General features: G+C 36.6%; 1 protein-coding gene across 3 annotated transcripts in view; it reads right to left on the reverse strand.

Moving 5' to 3' along the window:
• The window catches only part of LOC150098264 (spatacsin), an 891,110-nt gene that overhangs the window by 707,107 nt on the left and 166,687 nt on the right, over positions 1–17,316 (reverse strand). For all 3 annotated transcript variants that reach the window (XM_090406151.1, XM_090406152.1, XM_090406153.1), the window contains exon 8: positions 13,548–13,829. In XM_090406151.1, the coding sequence (XP_090262277.1) occupies positions 13,548–13,829 (282 nt within the window). The remainder of the gene's footprint in view (positions 1–13,547; positions 13,830–17,316) is intronic.

A 17,316-nucleotide genomic window follows, 5' to 3' on the forward strand; every position in this document is an offset into this window, starting at 1 on the left:
ATATTTGCCCATGAGACTGCCTGCCATTCAAGAAGATTAGCCTCGTATTTAGTGTTGAATACTATGGCTACTGTTTCTTTTCCTTGATTGTCATTGCCTGAATATAACATTTTATATTTATTTCTCAGAAAGATCTCACCAGTTTTTGTCTTTTTTGTTTCAGTCACCCCTATTATGTCGATCTGGTACTTATCTAATTCCTCAGCTAGCTCCATTTCTTTGCCATTCAGGCTTCTTATGTTGATTGTACCGATCTTTAACTCTGATGATGTTGAGTTGGCGTGGGTTTTCAAATTTGTTCCAGTAGCTGCCCTGGTTCCCTGGCGAACACAATGGGGGCACCTTGTTTAACCGGGCGACGCCCCAACAGGCATGAAATTCTGTCATGTTGTACCATCATTTTTTATTTTGGTTTAAGCCAATAAAGAATACAATTTGGTCGGCTAAATCCCAAACTACCAGCCCATCCTCATTCGTTCAGTATCCAGGAAGATACCTAACAGGGTGTACCATGAGAGGGTGAGGAATGGACATTAGGTCAGAAGCTCTGATCGGTTCTCCGAATTCCTTTAAAGGCTATGCGGAGGTCTCCTTTCAGTTATATAACTTTGACCCTTCAGCACCCTTAAATGAGCATTCTGAGAATAAAAATTCATAAATAAAGAACAACAATTATGAAAATGTTTAAGTCTTATCAGATCTATATCGGCAACATAACTTATAAAATCTGTGATGTAGGTTGTCTATGTAGGGTTTGAATTTTATATTTACCACAAGTCAAAGTAGTACAGAAAAGAATGCAGCAGCTAAAGTTGAATTTGGGATAATGAAACCAGACTAAACCAGAAAATTGAAAACTAAAAATCTGATATGGTGTCCTTAACTCTAGAAGATTGAATGGGAATAAAAACCAAAAGGGAAAAAATGAGAGTGACATTTTTTTTACTACTTTTAGTGTCAGTTCTTTTACTGAAAATCAGATCTTATACAGAAGGTATAAGATCTGATAAAGCCAAATGGTTGGAGGACCAATGCAATGACACTAAACAATACTATGGAGAACACAAAACCAGAGAGGTCTACAAACTTATAAGAAATGTCAATAGGAAGTGGCAAACAAAAATGAAAATGGTGAAGTATTGATGGACAAGACGGAAATCATACACAGATGGACATTTTGGAAGAGGAGGTGAATAAGACTATAAAACATCTCAAGAACAACAAGAGTCCTGGAAATGACAACATAATAGTCAAGATGCTAAATATGGGGGAGAATCAGTTGTAAAAGAAATACGCAAGCTCATCTCATCTCATCCGATTGGTAATGGGTTGAGTCCACTAAGAAGAAAGCTTCTCCACTTATTGCAATCTTTAGCCAATTCAATCATGACTCTATAGCTGGGTAGATGTGAATGTTCTTTCAGCAACTTTATCCAAGTACTTCTTGGTCTGCCTCTAGGTCTTTTTCTTCCGATATATCCATTCAGAGCTAAATATGGGAGTCTATGAGGGGCCATTCTCTGAACATGACCAAACCATCTCAGTTGATGCTTAATGATTGTGTCTATTATATTATCTGGGAAGTCTAAATCTGTTCTGACTTGATATCATTAGTCCTGTGTTGCATCCAGTGGGTGTTATTAATTTTTCTGAGGCATTTCATTTCAAATGCTTGAAGTTTCTTGATTGGTTGTTGAGTTAATCTCCAGGCTTCTGAAACATAAGCACCGTTGGGATAATAATTGTTTTATATAATTTTAATTTTAGACTCGTTGGGATTTTTTTATTTTTCCATATTTTGTTTAGTTTATTCATGCTGGTCCAACCTAGGTTTAGCCTGTGTTTTACTATTTCTATATTGTTGAGATTACTAGATATAAGATTGCCAAGATAAACATATTTATTAACTTGTTCCAGCAGATGATTTTCAAGATTTATAGAAATATATTCTTCTTCTCTACCTATCTTCATTATTTTTGTTTTATGAAGATTTATTTTCATACCATAAGTTTTACACGAGTCATTTAAAATATTAATAGTTTTTTTCTAGCCGTGGTTTAGAATCTGCTAAAATAATGATATCATCTGCGTATATTATGTGATTAATGTTGGTACCATTGATTTTTACACCTGGTTCATTGGCTATGGTTTTACAGACTTCTTCTAGGAAGAGGATAAAGAGTTGAGAGAGGGCATCCCTGCATTACACCTTTCTCGACTCTGAAATTCTCGGTTTTCATGTTGTTCGTTTTAACAAAAGCTTTGGTGTCTCCATAATAATTTGTAATAAATGTTAAAATATCAGAATCCATTTTTACATTTTTTAGGATAGTAATCAATTTGTTTTTATTAACTGAATCAAAGGCTTGCTTAAAATCTATAAAACAACAGTATATGGGCAGGTTGTATTCCCAATATTTTTCTGCTATATTATTAATGGTGAAGATATGGTCTATAGTGGATCTAAGTGGCCTGAATCCTCTATGATTTTTTCTGTAAGCACCTGTTCTCTTTTGTATAATTCAAATGAATAGTTTATAACTATGACTTAAGAGTGTTATGGGTCTGTAATTTTCCCATATTCTTTTGTCTCCTTTTTTGTGAATTGGTATAATAATTCCTGTTTTCCAGTCAGTTGGAATTACTCCAGTATAAAGAATTTGATTAAATAAATTCATTAAGAAATTAATGGCTTCCTTGCCACCATATTTCCATAGTTCTATAGATATTTCCTCTTTACCTGTAGTTTTTGAAAGTTTCATTTGGTTTATTGCATTTATAATTTCTGCTGAGGTTATGGGTGGTGCCTTTTCATTTCCTCCTCCTGTTCTTTTTGAAATAATGTTTGATAGTAGTCCTTCCAAATTATTTTAATATTTTGTATTGACCCAATTTCTAGATTGTTTTCATCTTTCATTGTAATGGTTTATCTTTATAGATCTTATTTAATTCTTTGATAATTTTGTATACTGTTTTATTATCATTTCTTCTTCGCAGAGTTTTGCTTTTTCCTCCAACCAGTTATTTTTGGCAGATATGCACATTTTATCAATTTTGTTTTTAAGATTCTTATAATGTTTTTTATTTTCTTCTGTATTTTTTATATTTAATATATGCTTTGCTGTTCTTTTTTCTTCTAAAGTATTTAGAATTTCAGAGGTTATCCATTCATGATTTGGTCTTCATGTTGTACCAAGTATGTTTCTTGCAGTACTTGTAACAATTTTTTTACCTTGATTCCATGTATTTTCTATATTGTCATAGGATAATCTTCTAAACTCATTTCCTATTAGTGTCTGACAATTATCTTGCATAGATTACTCTTTCAGTTTTGATAGGTCCACTTTGTTGATAGGAGCTCGTGATTTACGATGCTTGAATTTTAGTTTAATTTTTGCTGCTAGCAGTTCATGGTCAGTGTCAAAGTCTTAACATTTTGCACTGATGATTTCCAATTGCATTTGATTAGAATGTAATCAATACAGTTCTTTGTTGTACCATCTGGTGAGGTCCATGTGTATTTGTGGGAAGATCTATGGAAAAAAAGGATGTTACAGATAAATAGATTATTTGCTTTACAAAATTCTAAAATTCTTTCACCTCTTTCATTTCTGTTATCAACTCCGAACCTGCCCATAACATCCTCCATGCCTGGGGTGAACTTCCCAATTTTGGCATTAAAATCTCCCATCACTATTAATATATCTTTGTTACTGGTCTTGTCTATTAGATCTTGCAACTTATCATAAAAGGTATCGATTTCTTCATCTTCACGTGGCTAGCCAGGGGCGTAGATTTGAATAATTGTAAAGTGAACATTTTTTTCTTCACCTTTTAATCTGATAGCGATCATTCTTGGGCCATGTGGTTCTATGCCCATGACTGCATTTTGTAGACTATTATTCACTAAAATGGCGACTCCTTCTATATATATATTATCCTCTCTGTCCGAGTAGAATAGTTTTCCTGAATTTAAATTTATAACTCCTCCTATCCAATGGGTTTCAGCCAAACCTAAAATGTCCCATTTAATCCTAGCAAGTTCTTTTTCCATCAAATTTATTTTCCCAGGTTTTAACAATGTCCTTATATTTAAGGTTAAGAGATGCGAAATTCTATTGGCTGACCACATACTAAACTTCTCGACTGCTCCCTGTGATCTAGGATCAGTCACGTCGGTTTCCTCGGATGCAGTAACATTCTCTTGACACAGTGGAGACTCCTGATTCATAGGGTTGAATGGCAGAATAATGCAGCTAGCTTGCCACTCTTCTGCTGCATCCTTTGGTCCATGACTCCTTATTCTTTATTTGGAGCAACCCGTTGGGATTTCCCTCATCTGCCACCCGAGGGACATGCCTGGTAGGAGTCAAGTCTCCCCCAGGTATACACAAGCTATGTAATGAAATTTTTTTCATTACATACACAAGCTATGTAATGAAATATGGAGATCAGGGCATGCCCCCGAAGAGTGGAAATAATAGGTCTTGGTCGTTCTTCATAAGAAAGGCTGTGCTTTAGAATGCACTAATTACAGAACTATTGCATTAATGAGTCATCTTGGCGAAGTACTGATGAAAACACTAACAGAACACCTGAAGGGTCATATGGAGACATATCTTCCTGAAAAGCAAGCCAGATTTCGATCGAAGTACAGTGCAACAAATACTCGCACTAAGACTAATAGCAAAGAAAGCTCAAAGAAAGAACAAAAAGATATACTGCTGTTTTGTGGACTTCCAAAAAGCATTTGATAATACTGACCAAAATATAACATGGGCTGTCTTGGAATCCTATGGTGTGGACAATAAACTGATCTGCCTGCTGAAAGATATAAACAGCCAAGAACAAGCAAAAATCAGAATAGCAGGTGAGACTGGAGATTGGTTTGCCACTAGTCAAGGCACGAGACAAGGGGACCCAACATCACCAATCATCTTCATCATCACACATCAGAACACTAGATAAGATTAAAGAAGAAGGTGGAGGCATTTCAATAAATGGCATGAGAATAAACTACCTCTACTTTGCAGATGACATCATCCTGATTGAAGAAGACGCAGCAAGGCTGGAACAGACATTGCAAACACTATACACAGAAGGAAAAAGATATGGACTAAATGTTAACTTTGAAAAAACTAAAACAATGATATTTGGGCAACAGGAGTTACTGAACAAAGTTACAATAGAGAGATTTCAACTGGAAAATGTGGAACACTTCATATAGCTTGGATACTACATGATGCATGACTTGGACCCCAAAAAAGAGAGAAAAATTAGAATAGCCAGAGCAACAACTATTTTAAAAGCCATGAACAAAATATAGAAGAGCTGAGCTATAAAGATGTAAACTAAACTGCGCATTGTAGAAACCTGTATCTTCAGCAGCATGCTCTATGGATGCGAGGCCTGGATACTCCTGAGAGAATCTGAAAGGAGGATATTGGCATTTGAGAGGAAGTGCTATAGAAAGATCTTGAGAATAAGCTGGATACAAAAAGTGAACAATGAGGAAATCTACAGACGAACACAACCAAAAGAAAACCTGCCCCAGAAAATAATCAAAAGGAAACTACATCTATTTGGCCATATATGTAAAATGATTGATGAGAGAAAATTAAAAACGTTGCTGTTTGGAATGATTGAAGGAAAGAACAAAAGAAGAAGACCAAACAGAGAATGGGGCAATGACATCGTCAAATGGTGTGGAAACTCTATATACAAACCGGGTCATCTTGCACAAAATAGAATGCAATGGAAGAATCATATCAAGATGGCATCAGACACCTACGGGCATTGGATTCGTGGTTGTTGATGATGATGATATATACCTTCAAATGACATTTATAATTGTGAAAAACTGTTTCCCAATACCATCATCATCAAATTCCTGAAATGTATCCTCAAGGGGTGTACAGGATATTATAATAGCTACATGAAGAACTTACATATTTACTAACTTCCTATCAACAATTTTCCTCCAAATCGATCTATTATCTGTCAAGACTCCAACATTATTAGTCTCATATTTCTGTCTTCTAAGGCATTTTTTACTGTGTAAATCCTGCAATATCTGAGTCTTTTTACTGGCAACCTGGCACAGAACACTTGTTTTGTTAATCTTTCCTCTCCCATTCTGTTTAAGTGACCATACCACCTGAAATCAGCTCTGCTAACAAATTCCTAGATGCTAACAATGTCACGTTCTTTCCTAATATCCTCATTTTTAATATGACATTGCCACTGATGCCATCTGTTTGTGCACCTAATCTTTCTCAGGACTCTGTCTCTCAATCTGCAGTCACTAGTCTTTGGTCAAGTGCTTTATTTCTAACCCAGCTCTTAGATCCTAAGTTAAAATTGATTGGAACACTGTCTTATATACAGCTAATTTGGTGTTTTGATAATTTCTCTTTTATTCCATATAAATATATTCAGTTGACTTCCTACCATACTGGCTTTGTTCATTCTGTTGTCTACACCCTCTGTCCAAAAAGAAACCAAACCTTTCGGAAATAAAAGAAACCAGTGGCACCACCTGTTGCATCTTTTTGTTGTCGAAAGCAGCAACCTTCATTAGTGTTGTCTCAACAGTTTATGACATTTGTTTCATTAGAAGCCGAGTTATAATGCCAAGAGTGACAGTGTGTTTTGACCAACAGTTGGAAAATGAGTTTCAAACAGAGAGCTGCGATGGACTTTTGTGCTAAACTTGGTAAAAGTTTTACTGAAATGCATTAAATGCTTCAAAAAGCATACGGTGATGAATGCTTATCCCGTAGTCAGATTTACAAGTGGTTTAAGCGATTTCAAAGTGGTCGTGAGACTCTTGATGACGAAAAGAGGCCGTCCAAAAACTGAACTGAGCAAAGTTAACATCCAAAAAGTGCATGATTTCATCAAAGTAAACCTGAAATTGTCCATGAGATTGATTGAAGATGAACTGGGATTCCAAAATCAACTGTGCACAACATTTTGACTGAGAGTTTGGGCTTCGTAAATTGAATTTGCGATTTGTTCCCCACAAGTTGACCGACGACCAAAAAATGTATCAAATTGAACACTGCAAGGACCTCATTAAAATCACTTGTAAGGACTCAAACTTCCTTGAAACGATCATAACTGGTGATGAAATGTGGTGTTTTGAGTATGAGCCTGAAACAAAGCACCAGAGTGCTAAGTGGAGACCACCAGAAGAGGGGCATCTAAAAAAAAAGTCGCTTGGAGAGGTTAAAAGTGAAGACAATGCTGATTTGTTTCTACGATTCCAAGGGCATTATCCACAAAGAATTCATTCTGCCTGGCCAAGCGGTCAATGGTGAGTTTTATCTCGAAGTTTTGAAGCGATTGATAGTGAGAATTCATCACGTATGGCATGAATATCATGACGATCGAACATTTGTCAAAACACACTGTCACTCTTAGCACTATAACTCTGCTTCTAATGAAACAAATGTCACAAACAATTGACACAACACTAATGAAGGTTGCCACTTTCAACAACAAAAAGATACAACAGGTAGTGCCACTAGTTTCTTCTGTATTCGAAAAGTTCGGTTTCTTTTTGGACAAAGAGTGTATTTCCATATTTAATTTACCATCTTCAATTGTGCATAAATAGCTGAAATGTTTTACTTATTATTTTACTCTATAGGTTCTCCATTCATTTTTTTTAACCACAAATAAAATAAAATGATGATTTCCCAATACTCTGAAAATATTTATCTAATGCTCTGTATTAGATAAATATTTTCAGACTTCATTAAAATTTCTTGATATGATTTTACATTATCTTGATTTGACAGTGCATGGGGCACAATCATGTGTCAAGAGGCATCACTTCCACAGTATTACACAACAATAATGATAAATAGAACAATTCTCATTTGTAGGATAGCTTCAATATTTTCTGTGCAATATCTTCTTGTTATTTGTTATACAGACTGCAAAATGAACATATGTGATTAATAGTGGATGTAACTGTTACTATCAGAACCAATTAAATGTATGTTAGAAAAAACATTAAAATTTGAAAACATTACAATTTGCCAGTCCTGAAATATAAAATATTAGATCATACATCCACAAGATAACTTACATGAACTTATGGAAACTTGATTAAATAGCTAAATATCTCCAATAATATCCTATCATTTCAGTATGCATTTTGTTCACTAAAGGCACATAAGGCAGAATGTGATGGAGGGTACTAGAGGTGAGAGAGTTTTGGACTTGGTCATAGGATCAGAAGAGCTAACCATCACCAAGGTGGCCACATACATTGCCTCCAACTGGTGAAAGTGACCATGCAGTCTTGACATGGGAGATTGTAAAATGAGGAATGAGTAATATCATTAAGCATGAGCTGCAGAAGATGAAAATGCTGTGGAGGCTATATAAAGAGAAAGGTGACCAGCAAACTCATCAACAGTACAAGGTTCAGGCAAGAAAGGTAACCAGATTATGAGAAGAATTTAGCCAAGCAGGCTAAAGGAAATCCCAAAGAATTCTTTCCTTATGTGGCAAGTAAGAGGAAGAATGACTATGGAAGATTAACCTTAATAAGTGATGATGGTCACAAGAAGACAAAAGTGGATAAAATAGTTGAGTTACTGAGTGACCACTTTGCAAGAGTATATCATCCTAGTAGGGGTTACTGCCTTAACATATGTGACATATACCAATGTGGGAATAGAGGTAGATGAATTGGATTTTCTTAGGATATTGCAGAATCTCAATGTAAATACAGCTGTGGGATGGGATATCAACTAGGATTTTAGGAGAATGTGCAAGGGCAATGCCTCTGGTCTCTGTTCCAAGGGAGTATAAAGAGGCCAAAACAATTCCCTTGCATAAGGGAAGTTCTAAGACGGCAGTAGCAAATTATAGACCAATCAATAAATCAGGCGTGGTAGTAAAAGTACTAGAAAAATTGGTAAAACTGCGAATTCAAGAATGGGTAGATAAAAATATGATACTGTATGAGGGTCAACATGGATATGTGAAGGGTCAGTCATGCCTTAGTAATTTACTAAATTTTTATAATAGAATAACAGTTGAGCTGGATAAAGGCCTGCTGGATTATTCTGTTGGATTTTGCAAAGGAATTTGATAGAATACCACATGAACTCTTTTACACAAATTAGAATAAATGGACATGACACTGGTCAAGTGGATAAGAGGGTGGCTGCCGAACAGATATCAAAAAGTGGTATATGGAGGGACAGAATTGAGGCAAAAACGGGTGTCTCACCAATAGTCACACCATTTCTGTTTAATTTGTGTCACACCTTGTGTCACATCATTGCTGTTTAATTTGTACATAAATGATATAGGAAATAACCTGAAAGGTTATTCAGTTGTTTGCTGATGATAATAAATTATGTAGAGTAATAGTCAATCAACGCAACGTGCAGACCTTGCAGGACAATTTAAATTGGCTGTCAGTATGGACAACAGATATGGATGTCAGGTTAATGTGAAGAAATATAAAGTTATGCATTTTGGGAAAATAGATTACAAGCCGTGTATCACATCAATGGTACTATACTCCAGGAATTTGATGAAGCTAGAGATTTAGGAGTGGTAGTAGACAGAAAGTTAAAGTTGAGAGGACATACTGCTAAGGCAGCCGGTAAGATTACTTGTTATTGAAGAGCACATTAACATGTAGAGTTGAGAAAGTTGTTATTCCTCTTTATAACACCTTGATATGGCCCCACATCTGGTTTACTGTGCTCAAGTCTGGTCTACTGGGTTTCTTTAGGATGAGAAAGCAGTGGAGAGGATTTAGAGGCAAGTGACCAAGATAGTGAGTGGCCTGTGGAATGTTTCCTATGAGGACAGATTGAAGGTGTGGTGGATTGCAGAAGTTGGTTGACAGGAGAAAAGGAGGAGATATGATATAAATATTTAAGTTGCTTAAAGGGTTTTATAGAATTGATGCAGGGGAAATGTGTCTGCACTTGGCTAGAGGGACCAGAACAAGGGGTCATCCCTGGAAGTTGAATAAAGGTGTGGTTAGTAGGGGTGTGAGGACTAGATTTTTTGCTTGGAGAGTTGTGGGGTGCTTAAGGGTCAAAGCTGTATAACTGAGAGGAGACCTCCACATAGCCTTTAAAGGAATGCGGAGAACCGACCAGGGCTTCTGACCTAATGTCCAATCCTCACCTTCTCGTGGTGCACCCTGTTTGGTATCTACTTTGATACTGAACGAACGAGGATGGGCTGGCAATTTGGGATTTAGCTGACCAAATTGTATTCTTATTGGTTAAACCAAAATAAAAAATGATGGCACAAAATGACAAAATTTCATACCGGCTGGGGCATCGCCCGGTTAAACAAGGCCCCCATTGTTTCCGCCAGGGAAGCAGGGCGAACAGCGAAAAGTCAGCTACTGGAACAAATCTGAAAATAAACCCCAACTCAACATCACCAGAGTTAAAGATCAGTACTATCAACGTAAGAAGCCTGAATGGCAAAGACATGGAGGTAGCTGAGGAATTAGATAAGTACCAGATCAACATAATAGGGGTGACTGAAACAAAAAAGACCAAAACTGGTGAGATCTTTCTAAGCAAAAATACAAAATGTTATATTCAGGCAATGACAAAAAGAAGGAGTAGCCATAGTATTCAACACAAAATACGAGGCTAATCTTCTTGAATGGCAGTCAGTCTCAAGTAGAGTAATGTGGGCAAATATGAGAATGGGGAACTGGACAATGAGACTTATTTGTGCCTATGGTACCACAGAAGGTTCTACTAAGGTAGAAGTGGAGGAATTTTTTGACGCTTTAGAAAAAGCAACTGACACAATGAAAAAGGAAAAGTTGGTCCTTGTTGGGGATCTAAATAGCAGAGTAGGAAATGATTGTGAGACATACAAAAATATTTTGGGAAATTTGGAGAAAAGAGCAAAGCTAATAATAATGGCAAATATCTGTTGGATTTCTTCTCAGGACATGGACTGGTTATTACTAACACCATTTTCCAACATAAAAATGCGCACAAATTCACATGGAGTGAAGAGGCTAGGAATAAGTAAAGTCTCATTGACTATGTTATTGTTGATAGTGATGTCTTCTTCCTGGTGCAGGACACCAGAGTGTACAGAGGATTTGAAATTGGAAGTGATCACTATTTAGTCTTGAGCAGAATAAAATTGATTTCATATTGAAAAGAATAACATGTAAGAAAGTTTTAAAGCGAACAAAAGTTGAGCAGCTCTCAGATGTGAACTGTAGACTAAAATACAGAAAGATTATTGAAAAGAAAACGAAAGAGTTTGAGAACAGGAATCAAACCTTGCAGATTCAGTGGCAAACTCTGAAGAAAACATTGATTGATTCTGCCAAAGAGGCATGTGGTGAGGTTGTATGCAAGGATAAAAAAATCAGAACTCCCTGGTGGGCACAGGAAGTTAAAGAGGCAGTGAAGGAAAAGAAGAAAGCATATCAAAAGTTCCTGTCATATAAGTCAGCTTTTACTCTTACAGAATACAGAGACAAATGTAAGAAAGCTAAACAGTGTGTAAAACTAGCTAAACAAAAGTCATGGGAGGATTTTGGCAAGAATATAGAAAATAAATATCAAGAAGGTGGCAAAATATTCTGGAGGTTGTTGAAGAAGCTTAGGAATGGAGGAAAGAGTGCTATAAAAGGAGTTAGAGATGATAAAGGTGACATGAACACAGGAAAAAAAGATATCCTTCAAATATGGAGTAATTACTTTGAAAAATTGCTAAATGAAACAAGCAGTGACAACAGCATAGTGATAAAAAACACTGACCAGGCATGCAGTCAGGAATACATATCCATACTTGAAGTAGAAAAAGTCATCAAAGGCTTGAAATGTGGAAAGGCAGCAGGAGTAGATGATATTCGACCAGAAATGCTGAAGTATGGTGGTATAAGAGTCTTACAGTGGCTGCACTGCATAGTTCAGAAAGCCTGGACAGAGGGACGAATTCCCGATGATTGGAGTAGAGCTCTCATAGTACCCATATATAAAAAGGGAAATAAAACTGAATGTGAGAATTACAGAGGTATTTCCCTACTGAGTGTTCCTGGCAAGATCTATGCCAGTATATTTGAGAAACGGTTGGGAAGAATTGTGGAAGAAAAGCTTGGTGAAGAACAAGCTGGATTCAGGCCAAATAGAGGCTGTCAGGATCAGATCTTCACTTTACGACAAATAGTCGAGAAAGCATGGGAATATAACAAAGATCTGTATTTAAGTTTTGTCGATTTGGAAAAGCATATGACAAGGTGCCAAGAGAGAAGCTATTCAATACACTGCAGTTATATGGTGTCAATGAGGCATTATATCAAGCAATACTTAGTCTTTATTTGAGTTGTGGTTAGAATTGAAGGAAGTACAGGAAGATGGTTTAATGTTAAATCAGGTGTGAGACAAGGATGTACATTATCCCCTCTGTTATTCGTTATCTATATGGATCACATTATGAAGGAGAGTGGTATTAAACCTGATATCAAAATTGGAGATGTTAATGTCAGCTCTTTGCTTTATGCGGATGATGTCATACTTCTAAATAAATCCGCTACAAGTCTGCAAGATTCTCTGACTAAATTGAATAGCTGTTGTAATAGATATGGTATGAAGGTCAGCAATAAAAAGACAAAGACAATGAAAATAAGCAGAATCATTGAAAATGTCAATTGTGTTGTGAATGAAGAACCTGTGGAACAAGTAAAACATTTCAGCTACTTAGGCACGATTTTTACTGAAGATGGTAAATTAAATATAGAAATAGACAACAGAATTAGCAAAGCTGGTATGGTGGGAAGAATAAATTCATATGGAATAAGAGAGAAATTAGTTGGAACACTAAATTTGCTGTATACAAGACAGTGTTCAAACCAGTTTTAACTTATGGATCTGAGAGCTGGATCAGAAGTAAAACACTTGACCAAAGACTAGAGACTGCAGATATGAGAGTCCTGAGAAGATTAGAGGCGTGAACAGATGGCATCAATGGCAATATCATATTAAAAATGAGGATATTAGGAAAGAACTTGACATTGTCAGCATCCAGGAATGCATTAGCAGAGCTAATCTCAGGTGGTATGGTCACTTAAATAGAATGGGAGAGGAAAGATTAGCAAAACAAGTGTTCTCTGCCAGTTGGCAGGAAAATGTCCCAGAGAAAGACCAAGATATAGGTGGATTGATATGGTACAAAGTGCCTTAGACGAAAGAAATATAAGATCTGATAATGTTGGAGTCTTGACAAGTAACAGACTGATTTGGAGGAAAATTGTAGATAGGAAGTTAGTAATAATGTAATTTTTTCATGTAGTACTGTCATATCCTGTACACCCCTTGAGGGTACATAGCAGGAATTTGATGATGATGATGAGTTGTGGACGAGTGGAATGGATTGCCAAAGTCAGTTGTGAGTGCTTTTTTTTTTTTGTTAATAGGCTCAAGGAAAACTATGATAGTTGTGTGTATAGATTGGGTCTCCTGCAATGAGTCCTCAACTCCATGGAGGTGCCCATATAATAATAATAGTGAAAAACATACCTTCCAAGATTTCTGTCTCCACTCACACCATATTTTTTCAGATATGGGGTAAAAGTGGATTTCTCCTTTATCAAAAGTCAGCTCAGTTTCAATAAGTTGCCTTTTTATTTCTAGGTTTGAAAAAAATGACCTTGCTTTCTGAAGATATTTTCCAAGCTGAACCTTTATATTTTCAACTTCTTTACAAGATTCTACTTGGTGCTCTCTACTTAAAATGCATAAATCTTTTACTTCAAAGGTTGCAACTGTATGAAGAAGATGAGTAAGAGTGGCAAGGGCTGCCTGCAATAAAAAATAAATACAGTTATTCAATTACTTGAACTTTCCATATAAATGGTATATTAGAAATAACAAAATTCTTTAAGTAATCACAAAAAATATACTGAATTTTTTTTAAAAAGAAACTCAATGACAGAAACAAAATTTATTAATTATTAAGTCTCTCTCTAAGCTATATGGACACCTAGCTGTGGTGGGGGGGGGGGGTGAACTTAGGGCAAAGATGGGATTTTTAGAAAAGGGCAAAGGCAAACCACTCTTATAAATACATATCAAAAGACTTAGGTGTTGTTGATTATTCATAATAGTGCTTCATAGTAAAAACAACATAGTAGATGCTATTGATAAGATATATTTTTTATTGATATTAAGAAAGTTGAATGCAAAGGTGTGAGAAAAGAACAAGACACCAATAAGAACCCTTTAGGATTGAAAAATGAAGCAGAAGAAAGAAGGGTGTTTTGTATTGAGATGAATTTCTTTATTGCAAATGCAAGAAGATCAAACACATGGACATCACTGAACAGTAACTACAGAAATAAGACTATTGTTGTGAATGGAAGTGGATAAGTGTTATCAAAGCAGCAAAAATACTAGCTGCTACAGACTATGGACCAGATGGTTAATTAGTGATTGCTGAAGTTAAATTGAAATTAAGGGCAAAGAAAACAAGAAGGGCTGTATCAGATTTGATTCAAACTTACATAAACTGAATCAGTTAAAGAAAAAGTTGGAAAGAAGTTAAATAATTTTGGATAAGACAGGAAGAGATGAAACAAATTATACACTAACAGAAGTGGAAAGGAAAAATCTAATCAAATTAACAAGAATTTTTTTTAATGTGACTCATACAAAAGGTCTCAAGACCTACAGTAAATCAGTGCCGATTTGTGAGTGCAAGAGGCTAAGGAAGGAAGACCTGTTTACATTTTTTTAAACAGCTGAAGATCTTATTCTTTGGGGAAATCAGAGTAGGGGAGGCTGTTCCAAATAACAAAAGTAGACAGAATGAAAGAGGAGGCAGAGTTTCAAGCTAGACTGTAAAAGGGTGCTGGTTGGCAGATGCTCTTGTTCTTATAATTTTGGAGGAAGGTGGAGGGATAAGACTATACTACCATTTAGCAGAGTACTGTCCATGGAAGTATCTACAGTATAGGCATAAAGTGGAATGAACATCTAGAACAACTGAACAACTAGAAAGGATTTTGGTACACTACCCAACATATGCGTGCATTAGATTTTATACAGAGTCAGCAGCTATAAAGGTGTGAAGTAGTGTAATGTCAGAAAAGTGCATCAAGTTTTTTTTTTGGCTATGGAAGCTATAGTTGAAATGTGGTTGTTCCAAGAAAGATCAGAAGTGCAGGTGTCAAAGTAGAGAAATCTGACCGTGTTTGGATATCTCAGTATTATTGAAGGTAAGGAGGAGGAGGGATTGAGCTTTCTTGTGAGAGATCAGGCAGGACTGAATTTTGTGCACTGAAGTTTACAAGGTTTCCCCACTGGGATATAGCTATGAGATCTGAGTTCAGGTCACTGGTCATGGTAGATCTTGAGGATACTTGAACACTACAAGGTTTGTCAAAAAAAGGAGGAATATAGAGAGTACTGTCATTGGCAAAGCTATGGATAGGATTGGCAGTCTGAGAGATCACGTCATTTATATACAAGAGGAAGCATGTGTGTGAAGGAACAGAACCCTGGGATACTCCTGCATTGGTGAAAAAATCTGAGGAGAGGAAATCATCGATCATGACATGCAGTGAGCAACCAATGAGAAAGCAATCCAGTTGTACAATGAGGAAGGCAGATTATAAATGGCAGTTTGCTAAATAGGCCCCTGTGCCAAATCTGATAAAATGCTTTTGAAATGTTGAGAACAACCATGTTAGTTTCTCCAAAATTTTCCATGGTTTGAATCCAGAAGTCGATGGTGAAAGCTAGAAGATTAGCTGCAGATCATGAGTGGCAGAATCCGTACTGCTGGTCACTGATTAGTTGGTAGGTCTCTAGGTGGCTCAAGAGTTAGTTGTTGATGACCCTCTCCATAAGTTTAGAGAGAACAGAAGTGAGAGCAATTGGACAGTAGTATGCTAGGTGACTTTAATCACCTTTCTTTGGGATGCTGAATGAGGGCCTGTTTTCATGCTGTACAGTAGATGTCAGTTGAACAGAGCAGGCTGAAGAGGCAAAACTGGATAGGTTTTAGGTGCGAGTTTTTAATGTAATAAGTGGGATACCATTAGGACTGGATGCTTTGTATTCAGGCTACTAAGGATTCTTCAAATTTCTTTCTGGCAGAAGACTATGGGTGACATGGAGTGAACAGTTCTTGTTTGACCAGTTCATCAATGAAAGAACTGGAAGAGAAGAGTAATACCATTAAGTTGGCCTTATCTTAAAGTGAGGTGACTATGGTAATACCATCTGTAGTCACCTCATCTCAGAGAGTGGTGGAAACATGGGTGAATAAAAGTTGTGTCTTATGACCTTGGCAAGGGATTAGAAAGTTCAACTGCTATTTGGACAGGAGGCAAGAAGAACAAACACACGGACAGTAGCAAACACAAGGATAATGGACAAAATAGAGAAAAAAGAATGAAAAAAATGAAACTTCAGGAAAACAAGGAAAGGTTCAGACCACATATGGGCAACCCCCAGCCTGCAGGCCGGATCCGGCCCTCTACTTCTTTTGATCTGGCCCTAATCTATTTCAGCGAAGTTTGTCTGATTCATGGTGGGAGAAAACATGGTGTGTTCTACTAACTCACATTAAGAGCTGGCATCATATGACTTGCGCAAAACACACTATGCTTTCTCCAACCAAGGTCTCTTTCTCACTTTGACTAGCACTGTGTGTGAACGTGTCAGTTCAGTACTTGCATTGGTGTTGTGCTTTGTTGTGCCTGTATTGATGTTATGTTCTGTTCGGTGCCTGCGTTGATGTTGTGTTCTGTTCAGTGCCTGCGGTGTAGAAGACAGTTTTGTTTGACAGTTCTGAATATCGCTTATAAATTTGGGACAATGTCAGGGATTATTACAAAAAAAAGAAAAGTAGATGCAGAGAATCATCAATTTCAAGACAATTGGACGGAGGATTATTATTTTATTCTGAATAAAGGTTTGCCTGTATGTTTGCTGTGCAACGAATCCATATCCGTCGATAAAGAATACAACTTGAAGAGACACTTTACTTCGAGACATGCGGATCACCCAAAAATTAACGGACCACTACGAAAAGATGAAATACAGAAGTTGAAGAAGAACTTGGATACCCAGCAGCAAATGTTCAACAAGCAAAGAACACAGCACCACAGCATTGTCAAAGCCAGGTTTATGGTAAGCAAAAAAATTGATAAGCATTCTAAGTCATTTGGTGAAGGAGAATTTATCAAAGAATGTCTGCTGGATGTTGCAAGTATAATATGTCCTGAAAAGAAAAAAGACTTCGAGAATATTCGTTTGTCGAGACGTACTATTGTCCGATGGA

This window comes from Typopeltis vanoorti, chromosome 16 (assembly GCF_054136105.1).
Source record: "Typopeltis vanoorti isolate ZY-2024b chromosome 16, IOZ_Tvanoo_1.0, whole genome shotgun sequence".
Taxonomy (NCBI): Eukaryota; Metazoa; Arthropoda; class Arachnida; order Uropygi; family Thelyphonidae; genus Typopeltis; species Typopeltis vanoorti.